The following is a 23,870-nucleotide window of genomic DNA, read 5'->3' as shown; positions in this document are numbered from 1 at the left end:
TGAACCAGCAGATACAAACTTCTGTCTCTCTGCCTCTGCCCCCTCCCTTTCTGTAACCCCACCTTCCAAATAAATAAATAAATAAATCTTTTTAAAAATCACAAATTCATAAATATGAGAGCTCAACTTGAACAAGACCCATGTTTTTGTTTTTAAGCTGTTTCCAGGTATCCTTGATATTGCATCAAAGATGAAAATCTCTTGGTCTTCTACCTCCCCACCAATCAGAGGAGCCTCCACTTCTGGGTACTTAGTACAGTGTTTCCCCTAATAATTCCTTTGAAAATAAAAGGAAGAGGGGATCCCTGTGTCTTTTTTTTTTTTTTTTTTTTTTGACAGGCAGAGTGGACAGTGAGTGAGAGAGAGAGACAGAGAGAAAGGTCTTCCTTTACCGTTGGTTCACCCCCCAGTGGCCTCTGCGGCCGGCACACCGCGCTAATCTGAAGCCAGGAGCCAGGTGTCTCTCCCGGTCTCCCATGGGGTGCAGGGCCCAAGGACTTGGGCCATCCTCCACTGCACTCCCGGGCCACAGCAGAGAGCTGGCCTGGAAGAGGAGCAACCGGGACAGAATCCGGCGCCTCGACTGGGACTAGAACCCAGTGTGCCGGTGCCGAGGATTAGCCTATTGAGCCGCAGCGCCGGCCAAGGGATCCCTGTGTCTTAAAAAGGAAGAATAGTGTAGAACAGCACTCCTTTCTATCAAGCAGACTCCTTGAGATAGAACTGTGTTCCTGACCCATCTTGGCCTGCAGACTTACCACTCAGTGGGGCCTCTTGGTGCTGTTGTTACACATGTTCTCAGAGAAATGCTTAGAATGGAAGGAGTGCCAGGTGTCTGGCAGGAATCATGATAGCCACAGCATGCTGAGCATCTGTAATGTGCCAAGGTCTGCTCTATTTGCCTTACAAACATCCTCTCATGAATCCCTGGAGCAGTCCTCCCAAGGTATTTAGGAGTGTTGCCATTTCACACTCACATTTGTGAGAGCTTAAGGGAACTTGACCAGAGAAAGAATCAGATTCAGGAATTGATCCAGGTTTACCTGGCCCTAGTGCTCATTTTCTGCACTATACTACCTCTTGTGTAGACATGTAGAGGGGATTTATTATAACCCACAGGGACCATTGCATGACCAGCACTGAGCACATAAACTACCTCCCATAGAGTGATGACTGGGCAGTGTTCTATTCTGTACATAGTCTCAGTTGGCTGTGCACATCCTGAGTAAGCGTGCACAGGGTTGGCAGTAAAACTCATCAGATGGTGCCTGGGAGTCACAGTTTAGTTCAGAGCACTGGAGATCCCCACCTTCCAGGTAGTAGAACACCAAATGTGGAAAATTCTGAACTGTTAAACCGTTGTTCTCCAGTCCTTGGTGGCTAATTGGGCAATCTGAAACAAAGCACTGCATCTCCTGTTTACTGCTGGCTACAGGTGAGGTAGGCTCCTCTCAGCTCCCTGGAAAGCTTTATAGCTCATTGTCCATTTCTCATATTACTTCCTGAACCTTTCCTGTGTTTTTCTATTTTAAATTTGGTTGGTGATCTCAGGAGGTATATAAATGCCTGAATACATTATTGTATTCAATATGTTGCAAATTATTACACATTTCAAATATATCTTATTTGGGAAAGCTATCTTTTTTAAATTATAGCATTAAAATACATAACATTCTTTTTATCGTTCAATTTTAGTATATGTGCTGCCAAAGCGAGCACATAACATTCTTTTTTAAAAGGTTGTTTATTTATTTATTTGAGAGGCAGAGAGAGATTGATCATCCGCTGGTTCACTCCCTAAATGTCTGCAGAGGATAGACCTGGACCAGGCTGAAGCTGAGGGCCAGGAAATTCAATCCAGGTATCCCACTTGGGTAGCCATCACCTGCTGCCTCCCATGGTGCATGTTAGCAGGAAGGTGGAATCAGAAGCAGAGCTGGGACTTGACCCCAGGCACTCTGATATGACATGGGCATCAAATCAGCATGCTGTGCTAGTGCCCACTGCACATGACATCCTTACACTGTGAAAACACAAAGGAATTGAAGAGTTTTTAAGAGCTGAAGTGCTTCCTCTACCGTGTTCTGAGGCATCTCACGTGGTATAAGACAGCTAAGAAAATTCTTGCCTTGAGTGTTGAATGCCTCAGCATGTCATATGTAGATTTGCAGAAACATTCAGCAGAGGTGGTGGCTGATGAAGGGGAAAAGATTCATCCTAGAAAAAAATATATGTCATCCTTCTTCACATCCATGTACAATGTTGTCAAGTCAATACAATTCTCATTAGGCTTATGGTCCATATAGCTGGACAGGAAGAACTGTGAAAGTCGTACCTGAATCTTAGCATTCATTTTTCTCTTAGCATTCCCCATTATTCCCAATTCATCATTTTGGGATTACGTCCTATTTTATGGATGTTAAACATGAGAAAGTTTTAATAAGTAAAAAGTTTTAATAAGTTTGATTAACTCAGAACAGTCAGAGTTCTGTAGTGTAGTTTCTAATGCTTATTCCCTTCAGTTCAGCTGCCAAACAACAGCAAAGGCTCACATCCGTAATAAAGCAAATCTCCAAAGGCTCCAGGACCAGATAGGAGGTGAACCTGCTGTTCGGAAGAGACCTCATGGGTATAGGTATATCCCTCAGGGAGGGATGCTTAAGGAATGTAGCTTATTTTTTTTTTTCAAATAATGTGTGTATGTATTATAACTAATGATTTATTTGGATTAAGATTTCCATCTTAGAGCCCAAGTTATCAATATTATAGGAAGACAGAAAAGAACCAGTATGAAAGGTCAAGAGACAATTAAAGCACAAGATCTGAATGAGGTAAGATATTAAAAAGACAATATTCTGCTACATTTTCTAATACAGGTAAGGTAAACTCCATAAGGATGCTTAAGAATTACTGAAAATGGGCAAAAGGAGAAAGCACACATCCAGAAATGGTAACTCTACATTCTAAGATTGTGATCAGTAGTTACAGAATGCCCTTTCCAAGGCATTCCCAGCAGTCAGTTAGAAAGGAGCCACTAAAGATGTCTTTCAGATAAACTAGTCTGTCAAGATTTAAGAGTGAAAAATTAGGACAATCTGATAATAATATAATAGAACTTGTTCTATGAATGGGGTGTCCATGGAGAGAGAGAGAAAAAGAGAGAGAGATTCAGGCATCATTATCCCTATTTTACACATGAGGAAACCAGGTCTAAAAGTGAAGCAACTGCTCTGGTCTCTCTGTTGTTAGCTAGTAGTACAGAACTGGTAGGGCTTCCTGCTGTCACACCATTCTTCACTGCCCAGCTTCCAGAGTACACATGAATCAGTTGCATGCTGTTTCCTAATTGGCCAAATCTAACATGCAGTTAGTTTCCTGGGCAGGTGTGCTTTCACCATGGAGCAGTGTCCACAGCTTGCTTGATGACAAGGTAGTCATCAAGGAAATTGTCCCCATTCTCACAGTTTGCTCACTAAGCTGCATTTTTATTTCAATTTAATTACTTGGTATGTTAAAAATGTTTTTAACTGTACATAATTTTTGGGTTCAGTATGATAATTCGCTACAAGTATACATGTGTAATGATCAGATTGATTTAGTTAGCATTTCCATCTCCTTAAACTTAAAACATATTTTTTGGTTAGCACATAGTTACACATGTTTATGGGGGTACAGTGTGGCGTTCGGTTACCTGCAACAATGTATGTTGATTAAATCAGGGTGATGGGCATTTGCCTCTCTTTATTATTACTCTCTAGTTAGAACCTCCAAGCTCCCCTCTTCCAATTATTCATAAAGTATAGACTAGGTTATTGTGAACTACAGTCACCTCACTGTGCTTTACAACACTAGAACTTAATCCTTCCGTCTGTTTTGGATGGAAGGAATCAGTTCTTAACAGAATTTTTTTTTTTTTTTTTTTTTTTTGGACAGGCAGAGTGGAGAGTGAGAGAGAGAGACAGAGAGAAAGGTCTTCCTTTGCCGTTGGTTCACCCTCCAATGGCCGCTGCGGCCGGCACACTACAGCTGGTGCACCGCGCTGATCTGATGGCAGGAGCCAGGTACTTATCCTGGTCTCCCATGGGGTGCAGGGCCCAAGTACTTGGGCCATCCTCCACTGCACTCCCTGGCCACAGCAGAGAGCTGGCCTGGAAGAGGGGCAACCGGGACTAGAACCCGGTGTGCCGGCGCTGCAAGGCAGAGGATTAGCCTAGTGAGCCGCGGCGCCGGCCTTAACAGATTTTTGTAAAAGAGAAAACACACTTTGACAAAATTGAATAGAGTAGATATTAAAAGGACTTTTAAGTTAGACTTGGATTTGAATCCCCTTACTGACTGTGTGACCTTGGTCACGTTATCTAAGTTATCTAAGCCTTGCCTATCTCTTCTGAAAAAGAATGTAATAGTAATTCCAGTCTCATAGGAGTCCTGGGAAAACAAAATGAGATAATTCATGTAAAGCATGTACCGTAGCATCTAACATATAGGAAGCTCTTGATAAGTAGTAGCTGCCACCATTATTACTCCGATGATTATTATCACTTAATTTGGATAGATTTGAACAACACCTTATATTTATAGGTACCTAGAATTTATAAAATACTTTCAAAATCATATTTTATTCCTTCTGTGATGGCTATAATGTAGGAAGAATGAGTATTACTACATTGTACATTGCATGAACAGGCTTGTTGAGAAAAATACATGTTAGGAGCAATGGTACCCTGACCTAGTTTTCCTCAGTTCATATTTCCTGGGTGACTTTATAATTGAGTTAGGCAGAAAAATGTTATTATCAGAATTTATAGGAAACACTGCTATTGTATGTAGAATTAATTGTGTAAAATGCTTTTTACAGATATTTAATATGAGCCAAGAAAAAATTGAAATATTTGAAAGTGATTTATCAAAAGAGAAAAAGAAGAGAAAGCAATTAGCATGCAGTCTTAATTCCATACAGAAGGCTTTGAAAGTTAAAAGTGAGGTACTGCCATTCAAGATGTTTTTTTTCTCTTATAATAATCCTAACTTGGGAATTTCACATTATCTTCTATTTTAAAATAAATTATAACTATATATCTTAGCCTATGGTGCCATAAGTGGTACTATAGACTCAGTAGCTAAAATAACAGATATTAATTTTCATACAGTTTTGGAGGCTGGGAAATCTCAGCTCAAGCTGCGGAACAATTCACTTCCTATGGAGGGCCTTTCTTCCTGGCTTGCAGACAGCTGCCTTCTCGATCTATGCTCACATGATGGAGACAGAAGAAGCTCTGGTGTCTTCCTTTTTTATAAAAGCACCAAGCCTATCAAGTCAGAGACTCACCCTTACATTCTCATTTGACCTTTATCACCTCCTTGATATTGGGGATTAGGGCTTCAGCACACAAAGGGGGTGGCCACAATTCAGTCCATGGCACTATAGAATGTGTACCTCTAGTAACAATAATGGAGTAGGTAGTTCTGTTGCTTCCCCAAGCTGAGTTCCAGCACTAGTCAAAGAATCCTGCAAATAGCAGGTGATTGTTACGGTGTTCATAGACTCATGTATTTGTCTCTTGTTTTAACCTCATATTGGAAAGATCTATTAGGACACAATCAATCTATACTTTGAAGAGAAGCATGGAAGTGAGTTTGTGGAAGTCCAGTGTAGAGCACAGTGATACTGAATCAGTTTGCAGGATGGGTGGCAGCCAGTATAATGTCCCAGATCCCATCCTAATGAAATGAGATAGGAAATTGATACCACTTGCCCTTCCTGTGGTGTTGGGAAGACACTCCCTTATCATCTTGCCTTTTTGTTGAGTGCTTATTAGCACACTCCCTCTCTGACTTCAAGGTTTTGGGGAAGTACCAAGTAGCTGTTCTTCTAAAGTAAATTTTATGTAACCTGTTCCCTTCATTGGACACCACAGTCTGACTCTCAGACCCTAATCTTCCACTGTATAGTCCATATGATCAATGTAAAAATTTGATGAAAATCTTCATCTGACTTAAGATGAAAATCATCTCATGGATATGAACGGAAAATCAGAGGACTAGTCACTGGGTATACACTGTTAAATAAGGCAGTATAATTTGTATTTAAAAGCACAAAGTCTAAAGTCAGATAGACATGGGTCTGCAATCTCAGCTTTGCCTCTTCCTGGCTTTGTGAACCTAAGTGGGTCATTTAAGTTCCCCGGGCCTTAGTTTCAATAATCCATTGCTAAGATTGTCACAAGATTAAAGGAAAACCACATAACACATTATTCTGTTAAAGGTAGTTTTTAAAATACATTTCAAAACAGATAATAACCATTTAATACAGGAGTCTCTGAAGAGTTTACCTCTATACAAACCTTGCTTAATGTAGGAATGACACTAGAAACCCAGTCTTTCAACCTGTGGATCAGAGAAACAGAATGCTAAGGTTAATTAAAATTTTTTAACAAAACATTATCAGAACCATTTTAAGACTTTTAGAAATATTATACTTTGTATGAAGAAATAGTCTCAGCCAGCGCCGCGGCTCACTAGGCTAATCCTCCGCCTTGCAGCGCCAGCACACCGGGTTCTAGTCCCGGTCGGGGCACCGGATTCTGTCCCGGTTGCCCCTCTTCCAGGCCAGCTCTCTGCTGTGGCCAGGGAGTGCAATGGAGGATGGCACAGGTGCTTGGGCCCTGCACCCCATGGGAGACCAGGAGAAGTACCTGGCTCCTGCCATTGGATCAGCACGGTGTGCTGGCCGCGGCGGCCATTGGAGGGTGAACCAACGGCAAAGGAAGACCTTTCTCTCTGTCTCTCTCTCACTGTCCACTCTGTCTGTCAAAAAATAAAAATAAAAAAATAGTCTTATTCTAAAAATTATCTTCATTTTTAATAGGAATTAGAAAAATCAAAATCAGAACTTACATTCCTGTATGATGAAATTCAAAGTCTTCCAGGGGCAGTAGACAGCAGAGGCCATTTTTTAACAGCGTATGACCTGCTACAGAAAGAGAATTCTGAATTAGAAACAAAGGTGAGATTGAATTGTTAAATATTTAAATTTTCAATATTTAATATATTTTAATGAGGGTAGGATAGAATGAAATAATTTTCAATAAGAAATGACTTGGAGATTAAAACTTCTTTTATTATTATAGAACAAATTGCCATATAAAGTGGATCATAAGTCAAGTTATATTTGTATTTCAGGACAAATATTAAGACTTCAACCAGTACTTGGTATTTAGAATTAATGTGTGAATTTTTAACTTCAAATCAGCTTCATGACAACTTAATTGCTAGAGCACATATTACAATGTGAAAAGTTTACTTAAATGTCTTCAATTTAGAAAAGTATAGTTCTGTTATAGTGAGAAGTGGGATTATGCTTAAAATTAGGAAAATGCTTAAATGTCCTGACCTAAATTTGTTCCCTGAGCTTAAAAATGACTACCAGATCAGAGTTAGTCCAATGGTAGATGAAGAGGTTACCTATGGTGTAATTTATAGAGTCCTACCTATTATGTTATCTTCTCCTGGCTGAAAATTCCTTTCCTCAATCACTCTTTCAATCTAGATTAAAATGGTAGCAAGGAATGAAGGTTTGAAAGCAACAGTTAAAATATGCTGGGTTGTATTTTAATGTCATGTATGAGATGAAGAGCTAGATCAAGGCCTAATTCATCCTATCTGCAGTTGTTTAGAAACGAAGTAGCAAGTTGCTGAAGGATTGAGATCTGGATTATGTGACAGTAAGGAGGGAAAGATCCAGAATACTTCCTGGGAGGGTGAATGTGTAGGGCACACCCTGCAACTAAGCATAGCTTGTGGGGCCTTGTCACACAGTGAGTTATCACTGTGTGCAAGGAAAGAACTTGTGTTTCAGAGAAACATCAGGAAAGTTAACACAAAGGAGGGACTGGAGTGAGAAGAGTATAATGTATCCTATAAGGTAATAATGTAAGATCGAGAAACCCAGATCACTATCCTGGTAATATAGATATAGCTATCCTACTCTCTCCCTTGTTTTTTAACCTGTTTATGTTGAAACAATTTCACACTTTATACAAAAGTTACCAAAATATTACAAAGAATTCCCATAAGCCTCCACACTTCTAAATGTTAGCATGATGCAGTGTTTGCCTTATTATTGTCTCTCCCTACACACACACACACACACACACACACACACACACACACACTATGAACCCTTAGAAAGTAACCTAGAGGTATAATCTTTACCTGTAAATATTTCCATGTGTGTTTGCTAAAAATAGCAATATACCTTATGTTACTACAATACAAATCTGAAAAATCATAAAATTAACAGTGACACAGTATTTCTATTACATCTACAACTTGGATTCAGATTTACCAGTTACCCCACTTTCTAACAAATGAACAGTTTTTTTCTAGTAGAATACCTAATGCAGGATCATAAATTGTATGTAGTTGCCACGTCCTAAGCTCCTTTAATCTCCAACTGTTCCTCAGTCTGTGTTTGTCTTTCATGACCTTGCTATTTTTGAAGAGCACGGTCATAGTCTGAGCAGCTATAACAGAATGCCATAAACCAAGTGGCTTAAACAGCATTTATTTCTCACAGTTGTGGAGGCTGGGAACCCAAGACCAATGTACTAACAGATCCCATGTTTGGTAGGACTCCCTTTCTGCACACTGTCATCTTCTCATTGCACCCTCACATGGCTGAGGGCTGAGGGCAGAGACAGAGGAGGCAAGCTCTGTCCTGTTTTGTCTTAAAATGGCGCTAATGTCTTCGTGAGGGGTCTACCCTTGTGACCTAATCATTTCTCAAAGCCCTTCCAAATCCCATACCACTGAGAGTTAGGGTTGCAACATCTTGAGGGAAAACAAGCACGCAGGCCATAACAGGTATAGACCACTGACTGTGAAGAATGTCTCTCAGCTGGCTTTGTCTGATGTCTCCTCACAACACAACTCAGGTTAAGGCACTGTCTGATAGATTTCTCCACCTTTGCAATTAGTACATGTTCAGGAGATTACTTTTGAGACTATATGTGTTTTGTTTCCCATCAAACTTTTATCCCTTAAAAAGTTCCTGTTTTGAATATTTGATTCATTATATTCCATTTTCTCTACGAAACTGAGGATGGTTTAGACTTAAAGGTTGGTTTGCTAGGTGTGGCTAAACAGGTTGAGTCTTAAGTATTTGATGAAGTGCCTGTCTTTTGTTTGGATCACAATACCCAGGCTCCAAGTTCAAGCTGAAAGGGCTGAGATCATGTAGGTCAACTCCTTCAGCTGATACATGAGAACTCTGAGGCCCAACAATACTAACCCACTGCCAAGTTACTTGGTGATTCTCAGCCTATGCACTTTCTATCCCACCCCAAGCCCTCAATCAGAAAATGGAATGATCAGTTTAATTTTTATAGTATTTAAACATGGCTGATTGTTAGGTTGAGCTGTTATTCATTAAGATATCATCCTGACAAGGAGAAACCTGTGGAACAGAGCTGGCCTGTTCCACAATGTCCAAGTCATGGAAGATCCTGTAACTTTAACTTTCCTTGCAATAAAGAACAAAGTCTCTACTCAGCAAGCTTGTCATGCAAAAATTCAGAATACCCAGAAGTGTATTATTGTCACCATCCCCTTCAGAAACCTTCAGCAGTTTTCACATCAAATTTAAACTCCACTGTTTGCCATCCTTTACTTCTGAAGAACTGAACATTTATTATCTGTAATGTTTACTTCTCTTTTTTTTTCACAATGACCAGAGAATCAGTGATTAAGTCACATTTTGGAAACCTTTTTCTTGCTTACAGTAATGCCAGCTCATTTTGAAAGTTGTCTTTCGAGGCCTTTCATAATCTGATCCCTCCGCTCAGCCTCGCGTTGTTTCCTCAGCTTCTCCTCCTGTAGCCTCTATTCCTTTCTCCACAGATTACTCTCACTCACTCTGTGCTAGTTCCTTTGACTACATTGCTCCCAAGCTTAGAATGTGCTGTTCATAGTCTCTTCTTCACCCATCTATATCATGCCGTGCCCCAAGACCCAGTTAAAGCCAACCTTCTCCCCAGCGAAGGTTATAGTCCGTGTGAGATTTTTGAGATTATAGACCACAATCGAACACTGCAGTTTCTCTTCAGGGAACTGAAAAGGCATAGGAAACCAAATTTAAAGAACTCGTAAAATAAAATTAAATTGATCTTTAGAATGTAAACCAATCTGTTCTTAAAATCATACATAGTTACAAAAGAAACTGCATTTCCAGAGAGACTCAGGGTCTGAGCTAGGAATGCTGTTGCCTCCTTTAGTGCAATGCTTTGATGGGGATCCCTCTGCTGTTCCTAGGACCAGGTCCTACCCATCCCTTCTACTGCCTGAAGGAAGTTGTCTTTCATTTTATATGAAAGTATAAAGAGTAACCTTTGAGGAAAAGAATCTTGAGAATCTATTTATACAAAACAAATAAACAACAAACAAAACCTGAACACATGCTTTTCCCAGTCACACACAAGGCAGTGACTGAGAGCATCAGCTTGCATCAGAATTCCCTGGGAGACTCGTTTCAAGGGTGGATCTCTTCTCCCACCCTACTTCTCTGATGGAATCTTGGGGTTGGGGCTGCAACAGTGCCCTTACTAAACTACTCAGGTGATGCTTTTATATGCTAACGTTTGAGAGCCACTATGATAGCCACTAAGATAGTCTGGGAGTCTTTACTAGTTCGTGTGTTTTCAATAGTCGGTTGTTCTGTCTTGCGTGTATCCAGTTTTTCTAATGTTCTCTTTTACAACAGTGCATTCTTGCTTTTAGGAGTCAGCAAAGTACATTTGAAACTTGACAACAAAGAAGTGTGGAAATAGTGTAGAACTTTACAGATAGCATCATTTTGCTTGTTAAACGGTAAAATAAAACTCAAAACACCAATGTATACACTTTTATGCCTATAGTAAAAATGGATTAATTTATATAACAACTACAAAGTATTAACCTGGAATGAAACTTCAATTAGTACATCAGTTTATGCTATTTAAGGCAATAATTAAGCATTTAATATAACCAGTATAGTTTTTTTCACAGCTATACATAACAATATGCAAAATAGAATATTTGTCTTTTTACTTAACTTTACAGGTCTTGAAGCTTTCACAAGAATTTGAAAATTTAAATCATTTTACTCTCGGGGGGAAAACTGCAAATTTAATTACAAGTGAGAATACCTGTAAAGATCTTGTGTCTAAATTATCAATTTTGGAAATAGAGATTCAAAATCCAAAGGAAGAAAGAGAGGAACTCTGGTAAATAGAGTAAAATCTCTTATCAATGACTTAGGATTCATTTTATTTATCTTGATCACTGTAAGAATTTGATATTCATTCCAAATTATGTGACTGGAAAAAATTAGTCATAACCCATCTCTAAGGAGTTTGTCTTTTGATGTGTTATTATATTTTTTAAACATTTTTAACATTTTTTCTTTCTTTGTAAAAAAATACGCTTTTTACAGAGAATTTAGAAAGCATGGAGAAACATAAAAGGATAATCATAACCTGTAATTCTCACTAGGATTATCTCAATTTTTCTTTCTTTTTTATATGCATACATATTTATATTTTTATGTAACTAAGATCATACCCTCCAGAGATGTTGTTTTTTGCTGTTTTTATTTAACATTGTGTCTGATAGCTACATTTTGAAAAACTTTCTCTTTCACTTTTTAATATGGGGGAAATAATCTTGTCTTCTAACTGTTATATTTTTGCTTTTTCACAAAAAGTATCTTTCACAGAAATCTTTGAGGCTTTGAACAAATGCAGTGCTATGCTTTGGCACAAAAACAAGCACATGCAATCAAATTATGTTTGGACAAAAGCCTAAAAGTCAATAATCAAAAGGAAATGATAGATATCAATTTTTATTTAACTGCCTTACTAAAGGATGCACTCATCAATAAATTGGGGAAATACAGTCTAGAAATAACCAAACTTGTATCTTTGTAAATGTTTTTAGAAGGAGATTAGTTTGCTAGCTTGGAGCCCCTGAATTTTATGCCCACTTAAAATTTGCTTTAAACTTTAGAGTAAGCTCTCAGTCCAGGATTCTCCCTCAAGAGATATAGTGTCAGAAGCAGGAAGAATATATTAGCGGGATGATGGGGAAGAATATATTAGCGGAATGGTGGGGGAGAATATATTAGCGGGATGGTGGGGAAAGAGACATGATCATGGTGGCAAGAACAAAAGCCACAAAGCTGGATCATAGCTGTAGTTTGCTGTAGGGGAGGAGAGCACTAGGAAGGTACATTACATGACTTTTAAGTGATACAGTTCTGGTATTTCTATAATAGATGAAATGGGAAGCTAATTAATCCACTTATGAGCCACAGATGAAAAGACATTTATCTTGATAAATGACAGTGGAGATGAAATGGTCCAAATTAAAGCTCTATCAGAGGAGGAGTTGACATCAATGATCAAAGCAGATAAAAATCCACCCCACTGATTGGGGTAGTTGGCAGGGATACTTGCCACAGTGAGCAAGGCTGCGGCCTTCTTTCACCGGGGACGAGGAGCCTTGCCGTAAGACACTGGGCTTCCTTCTGAAGAACTCCTTCCTGCGCCTGTTTCCACAACTTGGTTCACACTGCGTCCTGTAGCTAGGACTGTGCGAAGTCAGTGCATCTGCCATATGCTACTCTCTCTCCTTTACTCGTAGTGCTTTCCTGTGTCCACCTTCACAGCCAGCACTTACTCAGGTCCATATACAATCACATTCATCTATAAATTGCACATCTACCATGTGCTGAGTACTGTAGGTAGATAATAAGGATACAAAATAAGACACAGTTGCTGTTCTTTGGCCCACACAGTCTGCTGGGGGAAGATAATGAAACAAAGCAGACTAGACGATATAGGAACACAAAGCTCAGGCCCTGGCCCAGACCAATGAACCAAAAATTAGTCTTAAAGTGAATGAGTCTTGAAATATGACTGATCCGGGGCTATCAAAGAAGGAGGTACCTTTCTCTGAAGGGAGGAGAGAACTTCCACTTTGACTATGACCCTGTCTGAATAAGAACGAAGTCGGTGAACTCAAAAGGCTTCCATAGCCTTGGCAACTCATGACTAGAGCCTAGGGAGATTACTGACGCCATAAACAAGAGTGTCAAATTGTTAAGTCAACAACAGGAGTCACTGTGTACTTACTCCTCATGTGGGATCTGTCCTTAATGTGGTGTCCAATGTGAAGTAATGCTATAACTAGTACTCAAACAGTATTTTACACCTTGTGTTTCTGTGTGGGTGCAAACTGATGAAATCTTTACTTAACATATACTAAATCGATCTTCTGTATATAAAGATAATTGAAAATGAATCTTGATGTAAATGGAATGGGAGAGGGAGCAGGAGATGGGAGGGGTGCGAGTGGGAGGAAAGTTATGGGGGGGGGAGCCATTGTAATCCATAAACTGTACTTTGGAAATTTATATTTACTAAATAAAAGTTAAAAAAAGAAATATGACTGATCAAAGGCCAAGGCAAAAGACTGAAGAATAACTTTCAGGGGGATGGTGATGGCATGTACAAGAGAAAGCATCATTTATTTGAAGTCCTAAAAGTCGACCTCAATCTTGACCTCAATGGTGATATAAAATTATCAACTTAAACATTGGCCTGCTATAGATTTATTGAATTCTGAGTCCTGCCTGTGGTTGTTGTGGCAGAGCCAGACCAAATGATTTTGCAGGCTTCCTACAGCCTGTGGGCTGAATGTTCCAACCGTGGCATAGAATGTGAAGAGAGGAAATGGGGAAGGGGTGATGAGAGTGAAGACCCAGTTGTGAAAGGACATGAGTAGGAAACTTAGGTGATAGAAAACTACTGCAGCTTTTAGAAACACGGATAAGACAAAAATAGATTTGTTCTTTAAAAAAATCTCTGCCTGCTCTTTATAAAATAGATTGTTGGTGCAAGAATGAAGGTAGCAAGATGTGCATTGTGTCACAGCAGGTTAAGCTGCTACTTGGGATGCCTGCATCCCATATCAGAGTGTCACTTTTATTCCCAACTACTCTGTTTCCAATCCAGGTTCCTACTGAGGCATTCTGAGAGGCAGCAGATTATGGTTCAAGTGCTTGGGCCCCTGCTACTCATGTGGGAGATGAGGATAAAGTTCCTGGCTTCTGGATTTGGCATTGGCCTGATCCTGGCCATTTTGGGAATGAAGCAGTGGGTAGAAGTTTCTCTGTCTCTCTCTCTCTGTCTCTGCGTGTGTGTGTGTGTGTGTGTGTGACTCTTTCAAGTACATGAAAATAAATAAACATTAAAAAAAGAATGAAGGGGGCCGGCGCTGTGGCGTAGCAGGTAAAGCCACTGCCTGCAGTGCCGGCATCCCATATCAGCGCCAGTTTGAGACCCCGCCGCTCCACTTCCAATCCAGCTCTCTCTGCTATGGTCTGGGAAAGCAGTAGAAGATGGCCCAAGGCCTTGGGCCCCTGCACCCGCGTGAGAGACCTGGAAGAAACTTTTGGCTCCTGACTTCAGATCGGCTCAGCTCCAGCCATTGCAGTCATCTGGGTAGTGAACCAGTGGATGAAAAACCTCTCTCTCCTCCTCTGCCTCTCTGTAACTCTGCCTTTCAAATAAATAAATATATCTTTAGAAAAAAAGAATGAAGGTAGCAGTTAGGGGGTAATCTAGGTGATAGATGATGATATTTGTGGAGATAGAGCAAAGTCCATGGAATTGAGAGGAAGAAAATCAATAGGACTTAAGGAGTGGTGAGTATGGAGAATGAGGAAGAAGGCATAGTAGACAGTGATTTGGCTGTGGAAAGAGGTTAAGGATAACTTAATTTTTGATTTGATGGTGTCATTCACTGAGTTAGAGAATAATTTTGAGGAAGGAGAAAAAGGAGTGTAGCTTTTGGCACACTGACTTTGAAATGTCGTTAGAATAGCCAGCTGGAGACAGTCATCACACAATTGGATTTAAGGATTTGGAACTCAGGAATTTACCTCTGGAAAAGAGGTAAATTTGGGAATCCTTTACAAGTAGATGGTAACAAAAGTTACCGGTATGTTGCTTGATAAAAGCACCTGTAGGCAGAAACCTAAGGAAAACCTCTCTCTAGGAGGCATAAAGAATATCCTCCTCGAACACACATCAAAGGTAACCGAGACAAAGCAGTCAGAGAAGTAGGGAAAAAATCAGGAGAGTGTGTTACAGAAGCCAGATTAAAGAGTATTTCAAAGGAGTGGTGAGTTACATTAAGTACTGCCACGAAGTCCATGAAATAAGGAATACGGAGTGACTACTGAGTTTAGCAGTAAGGAAGTAAGAGTAGTTCCAGTGAAGGCAAAAAAACAGATTGCTTTCTGAATGACAGCCTATGGGGCAGTGAGTGGGAATGAACTGAGGAACAAGTAGGGAATGGAAACGTGAATGGTGAATGTAGACGAGGCTTCCCAAAAAGTCTGGTTGTGAAGGAGAAAAAAGGAGATGGAGCTGCGATAAGCAGAACCTAGTGTGTTTAGATGCTTATGGGGATCTGCAAATTGATAGATGTATCGGAGTATCAGCAAAGGGGCCAGCCTTAGCCGGGGGTGGGGGAGGGGGCATACCTGTCCATTTTAACAGGAAGAATAATAGAGGATAAATGGAGCTGCAGGTGAGTTTTTAGCGTAAGAAGAAATCAAAAGACACGCTCAGTGGTTTCTGTGCTCTCTGAAGTGGGAAGAAAAGATACCTGCTGGAAGTGAGAGAGGAATAGCAACAGCAGAGAATTGTAAAACTTTGAAATAATCAATGTGGAAATGGAAGAGATAGCAACAGGGGAGGGTGGTGGTATTGAAGGCCAAGTTGGGCTACAAAACCTGAAGTTATATGGCATCCATCTTTGAGAACATGTGATGATCCTTAGCAATGCTCAGTAGTTTACTTTTAGGGAAGAAAAGACAGTGGTATTTACTCAAGGTTAAAGTTTTGCCACTTCAGCACGGTGGAAGGAAAATGGGGTAAGAGAGTTGTTCATTTTGTTTACACAGTGATGGAAGCAATGAAGTCTAAAGTCTGCTGGATAAAGAAGTAAGAAAAGGGAACTGATGGAGGAGACAAGGAGGACTATTCTCAGTGGGCATTTCTTTTCTTTCCAGGCTTGAGCACTTCCTTATGGCCTCTATGGTTTCTTTTTCTGTTAAGATTCATTTATTTATTTAAAAAGGGGGAGTTAGAGGGAGGGAGGGAGGGAATGAGAGAGGCAGAGAGAGAGATGGATCTTCCATCCACTGGTTCATTCCCCAAATGCTCCCGCCAAAACACAGGATTTTTCCTTTCAAAAGGTGTAAGAGACAACATATACACTAGAAACCAGAGTCAAACTGAGCATATTCTTTAAAAGAAATACATATTTCTATGGATAAAAGTGGGGTCAGCAAAAGTGAACTACCAGCCAAAAATGACGTGGAGCTGAGAACATGCTTTGTAGCTAGCAAGGGTCTGGAGATCCACCATGGCTCTCAAATTTCCCCTTCTTTCTATAGTAGTTTGTTTGTTCCAAAGATTGCTTCATTCATTTATTTATTTGACAGGCATAGTGACAGAGAGCGGGAGAGACACGACAGGAGCCCTGAACTCCATTCAGAACTCCCACAGTGGTGACAGGAGCCCAAGTACTTTGGCTGTCACTCACTGCTTTTCCCCAGTGAATTTGCAGGAAGCTGGATTGGAAGCAGAGCAGCCAGGACTCAGACTGGCCCTGTGCCACAATGCTAACCACTATAATAGTTTTCAATTTTCTTTATTTGAAAAGGTTATATAGTTCTGACAGAAACTCATCTGTTCTGTTATCTTTATACATCCTACAAAAAGCAGAGGTGGCACTCGACCCTAGACGCTCAGATATGAGATGCTGGCTTCCCAAGCAGAGATTTAACCCCCTGCTAACCCACTGCCACAACACCCACCCCTCTGTAGTTTCTGATGAATGTCCATTCTCATTCTAATTGTTTTCCCTTATAGGTAAAACAATATTTCTTACTGCTTTCAAGATTTTTCTGTCTGGACTTTTTCAGAAGTTTGACTATTGTGTGGCTTGGTATGAATTTCTTTAGGTTTATCTTGTTTAGGGCCATCCCCGTCTTCTTGAATCTGTATGTTTATGTCATTTGGACAGTTTTATAGTCACTCTTTCCACAAGTGCTTTTCAGCTATGCCTATATGCTCCTCTCTTTCTGTGATTTGATGGGATAAGTGCTAGACCTTTTGTTGTAATCCCACAGGTCCCAGAGGCTCTATTCATTTTTTTTCCATTCTGTTTTCTATCTCTTATTCAGATTAGGTCATTCCAAATGCTCTATCTTCAAGGTCACTGGTTGTTTTCTCTATTCTTTGCGTTCTGCTGGTGGGCCCAGGCATTGAGTTTTAAAAATTTTAGTTACTATATTTTTCAGTCCTAAAATTTCCATTTGATTCTTTTTTATGTATTTTATTTCTTTGTTGAAACTTTTTATTTCTTTTCTGAGACTTTTTTTCTGTTTCAAGTATGTTCATAATCCCTCATGAAATATATTTATAATGGCTGACTTACGGCTTTGTTAGAAAATTCTAACATCTCAGTCTTGGCATCAGTTCTTGTCTTTCTTCATTCAAGTCAAGACGTTCCTGTTTTGGGTTGTTGTGGTGAGTATGATGAGTGATTTTAGAATGAAATTTGGATATTTTGTATATCTTACTTAGACCTTTGGTTGAGCTGATCTTTTTCAGGGGCTACTCCATGAAGGGAGGTGTTTGGGGGAGGTAAGTGCTGTCTCAACACTGCCCGGAAGGGGCAGAAGTCATAGCCTCACCCAGCCTCCATGGACACCCAAGGAAGAAAAGGGTCCTTATTACAGCTGGTAAGGGTGGGAATTCCTCCTCCACCTGACTGAGAGGGAGAAGGGTGCTTTGTTATTTCTCCCTACTTGGGCTCCACTGATACCACAAGGCGGGTAGTGGGAATGGTCTCATTGTGCCAACTCTCCACCTGGCTTCCTCTGACACCACCCAGTGGAAAGGGAGTAACATGCCCATCTGCACTCCAGCTTGGAGTAGAATGCTAGACTCCCCACATGGGGCATGGACACTGCAGTGTAGGAGAGCTCATCACTGCCTGGCAGAGATTCAAGTCCCTGCTCCCAGCTTGGGCTTCTCTGATTTCAACCCAGTGGTCTGGTGAGGGTAGAAGTCTAAGCTCCCAACTCAGCCAGTGAAGTATCCTGCTGGAGGAAAGTAGGTGTTAAACTAAAGTCCTCTCACTTCCTTTGTATCCTTTTCTTGTGTTTGGCTAAAGATAGCTGGATTTGGGGGGTTTGTTGTTTGTTGTTGTTTGTTTGTTTTTGGCCTGTGCTTGTTGGCGTTGTCTGGGTTGTTATCTTCTGAAGCTCTGAATCTGACGTATTTGAGTATGAAGCAAACAGAAAACTTGTGAAATTTCCAGCCATTATCATTCCTCAGGTTTCAAAATCTATAGCTAGTCTGCTACCTTCTCTTCACCTTTCAGATTCTTCTTATATTTGTTTTATATGTAATGTTCAGAGTTTTTAGTTGCACTTAGTGAGAAAAATAAGGAAAGGTGGATTTCCATCTTCTGACAAGAAAAAATCCTTTTTCCATCTCTAAACATATAAAGTATATGTTTACATTGTCCCAGTCTTTTGTTTTTTAAACATTTATTTTATTCATTTGAAAGATGGAGTTACAGAGAGAGGTAGAGACAGAGAGAGAGAGAGGTCTTCCATCCATTGGTTCACTCCCCAGATGGCCGCAAAGGTCGGAGCTGCGCCAATCCGAAATCAGGAGCCTGGAGCTTTTTCCAGGTCTCCCATGTAGATGCAAGGGCCCAAGGACTTGGGCCATCTTCTACTGCTTTCCCAGGCCATAGCAGAGAGCTGTATGGGAAGAAGAGCAGCCAAGACTAGAACCGGCGCCCATATGGGATGCCAGCGCTTCAGGCCAGGGCATTAACCCACTGTGTCACAGCACCAGCCCCTGTCCCAGTCTTTCTTAAAATATTTACTTATCTATGTATCTATTTATCAAAATGCAGAGTGACAGAGGAAGAAAGCAGGAGCTTCACTCCCCAAATGGCCACAATAGCAGTTCTGGACTAGGCCAGGGATTCTACCTGATCTCCCATCTGGGTGGCATGGGGCCTAAGTACTTGGGCCATCTTCCACTGCCTTCCCACATGCATGAGGAGGGCATACGAGCATCCAGTTTAACCCACTGTGTCACAATGCTTACCCCTTTCCCATTCTTAATGTGATTTAGCTTCCACTGGGAGTAGGAAAAGGAAAAAGGGTTATAAATGATGTAAAATTCATTATTATTTTATTAAAAAATTAGTTAAGGTATTTTTCTCTACTACATGCTGTTTTGTATCATTTGGATATATTATCTTTTGAAAACTGCTGAATCCAAAATAAAATGTTTAATTATTTTCTATAGTGTATTAGAGAGGAAAGTTAAAAGGAAAAAGCACTCCTGAGATACAGTCTTTCTTCCTGTTTCTTTCCAGATTTTTCCAAGTGTACATTTTCCTATAGTATGCATGCAGGTACTTCAGAAAGTTCATAGACAAATGGAATTAAAAGATGAGTTTATTCTGGTGAAAAATTTTGAAATTAATGCATTTTTTCATAATACACACATTTTCTATGATTTGTTATTTACTTGAAAGGCAGAGTGACAGAGACAGACAAAGAGAGAGACAGAGAAAGAGATCCTCCATCTGCTTATTCACTCTCCAAATGGCCACAACAGCCAGGACTGAGCCAGGCTAAATCCAGGAGCAAAGAACTCTATCTGGGTCTCTCACATGGGTGACAGTGACTCAAGTACTTGGGCCATCAATTGCTACCTTCCCAGGTGCATCAGCAGGGAGCTATATCAGAAGTAAAATAGCCAAAACTCGAATGGCACTCTAATACGGGATGTGGGCGTCCAAAAGGGCGGTTTGACCCGCTGTGCCAGTGGTGGCTGCCCCTTCCATGAACCTTTTGAATATCCTTCATATGTATGCATATGCAAACATACATGTTTTTTTGTCTGATGATTTTACTTTGATAATATTCTTCATGTTGATGACTAGTGTTTATATCGCTTTCTGGTTGAATTATCTTTAATCTCATAGCCATTTTCATGTCTCAATTTAGTCACTGTTTTAATAACGTAAACATTGTACATTCAGCTTTTTTGTAATGCATTATTTTGTTGTAATTATCTTTAATCTTATAGTCATTTTCATGTCTCAGTTTAGTCACTGTTTTAATAGCATTGTTGTAACTGTACATTCGGCTTTTTTGTAATGTATTATTTTGTTGTAAAGTAATCTCATGTACAATCATTCGCAGAGTCTTGGCATATTTGGTCTGCTCTACTCTTCGTCCACATTCTCTAACCACGCAAGGCGCATTTCCTGCTCTTGGTTTCTGAGGCTCACAGTCTCCCGTTTTTCCTCCTTCCTCAGACTCCTCAGGCTCCTCTGCTTGTTCCTTGCATGGTTTTTGTCTCCTCCTCCAACTTCTGCTCTTTTCCCTGGGTTGTTTCATCCAACCCAGTGTTTATGTCACAGATTCTGCCCACAGACATCTCTCCGCTCCATATCCACATTCCCCCACCTTGGTCTTGCCCATTTGCCCCAGGCAGAAATCCAGGTGTCATCTATGACTGCTGTTCTTTTCTTTTAAGGATGTGTTTATTTATTTAAAAGGAAGAATGACAAAGAGATAGAGACTGACAGAGGGAGAGATCTTTCATCCACAGGTTCACTCCCCAAATGACTGCAACAGCCAGCATGGAGCCAGGCTGAAGCCAGCATCCTGGTCTCCCACATGGGTGGCCAAAGCCAGGAGCCCGTGATTCAGTCTGGGTCTTACATGTGAGTGGCAGGGACCCAGGCACTTGAGCCATCGTCTGCTGCCTCCCAGGGTGCACTAGCAGGAAGCTGGATTTGCAGTGGAGGAGCTGGGACTCCAAACAGGCACTCCAATACAGAATATGGGTGTCACAAGCAGCAACTTAACTGCTGTGCCAAACACCTGCTCCCCGTGAACTTTTGAAGACCTTCATATTTACACACTTCCTTTACATTTATTTAGCTCGTGTCTACTCACCTGTCAGGCCTCATATTACCGTCAGCCCTATGCATCTGGAGGCTCCTCAGCTATAGACTCAACTCAGTGGTGGTTCAAAAATGTTTTTTAAAAATTGCATCCAGGTGGGCATTGTACAGCAGGTTAAACTGCTGCTGCTTGGGACATACACATCCCATATCAGAGTGTCCACTTCGTGTCCAGCTACTCTGTGCTTTTGATCCAGATTCTTGCTAATGAACCTGAGATGCAGCAGATGATGGCCTAAGGTATTGGGCCCCTGCCACCCATGTGGGAGACCTGGTTGGAGTTCCTGGCTCCTTGTTATGGCCTGGCCTAGCTTCAGCTGTTATGGGCTTTTGGGAGTGAACCAGTGGATGGCAGATCTCTCTCTGTATCTCTGTCTGTCTCTCTGTTGCTTTAAAAAGAAAATTGCTCTACTAACATATGTACAGACTTTTTTCTTTGTCATTATTCCCTAAACAATATAGTATAACAACTATTTCTATAACAATTACATTGTATTGGTTATTATAAGTAATACTAGAGATGGTTTGAAGCACAAGGAAGGATATGTGTAGGTCATTCTAATACTCCACCAGTTTCTATCAGTCACTCAGATGTTGGAATCTGCAGGGGTCCTGGGACGAATCCTCCGAGGATACTGAGGGATCATTGTACTTATTACTCATTTAGTCTAATCATATACATACCTGTCTTTCTTTTTCACTAAATTGTAAGCCCCTTAGGTCAGAGAGTTTGTCCTGTTACAGACCTGGTGCTTGCTAAAATGCCTGGCTTCCTGTTGAGTTATTTCTTTAAGAAAAAATCTTTATAATGTTTGCCCAATGTCATACTAAACTTTGAAAAGTTAAAGAATTCATTTAAAGTGATTGTTTGTGGTAAACAGAAGTCTGTGAGTGAAAAATATAACTCACTGTTTCTAAGGTTACTTATAATAATATTACTCTACCTGAGAAGTCATTGGAAAATCTTGCTTGTAGTACCATCCTGACTTGTAAGATATTTTCTCCCTGTTCTGCTACTCCAATAAGCACTTTGATAGTTTCTTACTGTTATTGTTGCACCAAGTCCCACATTAGGAGAAAGTGAGCAGAAGGAAGCTCCAGAGGAATCAGGAGAGGAGGGCACTGCCTCAGCAGAGAGGCAGAAGGAAGAGGACTGCCAGCAGAATCGAGAGATGAAGGGTGAAGAACAGCCCTTGACCGTGAAGCCTGAGGAGGTTGTGAGGCTTAGAGAAGAGCTGAGCCATATCGATCAGAGCCTCCTGCAGTCTCAGAGCTCTGGGGATAGTTCAGATGACAGTAGTGCCCAGGTAGGTGCTGTAAACACACGCTCACATGGGGTTCATTTCCTACTACTAGATGTGAATGTACACTTTTTTAAAACTTTTTTATTTATTTGAGATACACACAGAGAGACAGACAGACAGAGAATAAGATCTCTTATTTGCTGGTTCACTCCCCAAACGCCCACAATAGCCAGGACTGGACCAGGGCTGCTGAAGCTGAGAGTCAGGAATACAGTGCAGTGAGTGGAAGAACCAATCACTTGAGCCATAACCTGCTGTCTCCCAGAGTCTGCATTACAGGACCCTAAGCTGGGCATCAAGCCAGGCATCTGCATATACAGCTGTTACAAAACCAGGTTCTAGGCCGGTGCCATGGCTCACTAGGCTAATCCTCTGCCTTGCGGCACCGGCACACCGGGTTCTAGTCCCGGTCAGGGCGCCGGATTCTGTCCTGGTTGCCCCTCTTCCAGGCCAGCTCTCTGCTGTGGCCAGGGAGTGCAGTGGAGGATGGCCCAAGCCCTTGGGCCCTGCATCCCATGGGAGACCAGGATAAGTACCTGGCTCCTGCCATCGGATCAGCGCGGCGCGCCGGCCCTGGCAGCCATTGGAGGGTGAACCAACAGCAAAGGAAGACCTTTCTCTCTGTCTCTCTCTCTCTCACTGTCCACTCTGCCTGTAAAAAAAAAAAAAAAAAAAAAAAAAAAAAAAAAAACAGGTTCTTTGACTCACTTGCAAATCGAAATTGACAAGAGACCAACATACAACCCAGACAAGCTTATTGGGGGTTTATGCACAAGCACAAGGGAGACAGCATGGTAGGCAGAAGTTTCACTGATGGGCTCCCCAACAAGAGTGGATCAGGTGTTTCTATGGGGATGGGTGGGCGTGGGGGTTTTTCTCCTTAGCAAACAGCACTTTAGTCTGCTCAGTCACCCCTGGTACATGACACTTAAGTTTGTACCTTGCCTGGTGTCCTGTGCAGGCACTGTTGGTTGGTTGATGTGTTTTATTTTTCTATATGACATGTTCAAAATGGTGGTGTTGCTCACTGCCAACAACCCAGGAAGATCACTTAGTCACATTGGGCTATCCTGGACATGTGTGCAGGTTGAAGTCTCTAATAGGGCAGTAGGGGTCTTTTGTGGTTAGGGTCTGGATGCTCCTTGCTCTTGATTGGTTTGGAACTGGAGCTGGATGCATAATTAGGTGGGAGGGGGATGTATATCATTTCCGGTGGAGCTTGATTTTAGTGAGTCCTGCTTCTGTCCTGTCTTAGAACAAGGGCGTCTTAATCAGTGTCTTCACTGCTAGGTTAATTGCCCATCCCAACATCATTTTTTTTTTTTTTACAAGCAGAGTGGACAGTGAGAGAGAGAGACAGAGAGAAAGGTCTTCCTTTGCTGTTGGTTCACCCTCCAATGGCCGCCGCGGCCGGCGCACCGTGCTGATCTGATGGCAGGAGCC

General features: G+C 41.1%; 1 protein-coding gene across 16 annotated transcripts in view; it reads left to right on the top strand.

Annotated features, from left to right (window-relative positions):
• Positions 1-695: 695 nt before the first annotated feature.
• Positions 696-23,870, top strand: part of LOC100355211 (coiled-coil domain-containing protein 30) — a 92,590-nt gene continuing 69,415 nt past the window's right edge. For 2 of the 16 annotated variants that reach the window (XM_070078637.1, XM_070078633.1), the window contains exons 1-8: positions 702-1,435; positions 1,768-1,861; positions 2,523-2,635; positions 2,734-2,831; positions 4,859-4,984; positions 6,869-7,006; positions 11,098-11,261; positions 22,187-22,430. In XM_070078637.1, coding sequence (XP_069934738.1) covers positions 2,626-2,635; positions 2,734-2,831; positions 4,859-4,984; positions 6,869-7,006; positions 11,098-11,261; positions 22,187-22,430 — 780 coding nt within the window. In that variant the 5' untranslated portion in view covers positions 702-1,435; positions 1,768-1,861; positions 2,523-2,625. Of the gene's footprint in view, positions 1,441-1,761; positions 1,862-2,522; positions 2,636-2,733; positions 2,832-4,858; positions 4,985-6,868; positions 7,007-11,097; positions 11,262-22,186; positions 22,431-23,870 lie in introns of those variants that run through there. The other 14 variants (XM_070078636.1, XM_070078638.1, XM_051856626.2 and 11 more) reach the window with 14 other exon arrangements.

This window comes from Oryctolagus cuniculus, chromosome 7 (assembly GCF_964237555.1).
Source record: "Oryctolagus cuniculus chromosome 7, mOryCun1.1, whole genome shotgun sequence".
Classification (NCBI taxonomy): Eukaryota; Metazoa; Chordata; class Mammalia; order Lagomorpha; family Leporidae; genus Oryctolagus; species Oryctolagus cuniculus.
This window is presented reverse-complemented; position numbering and strand designations above follow the sequence as displayed.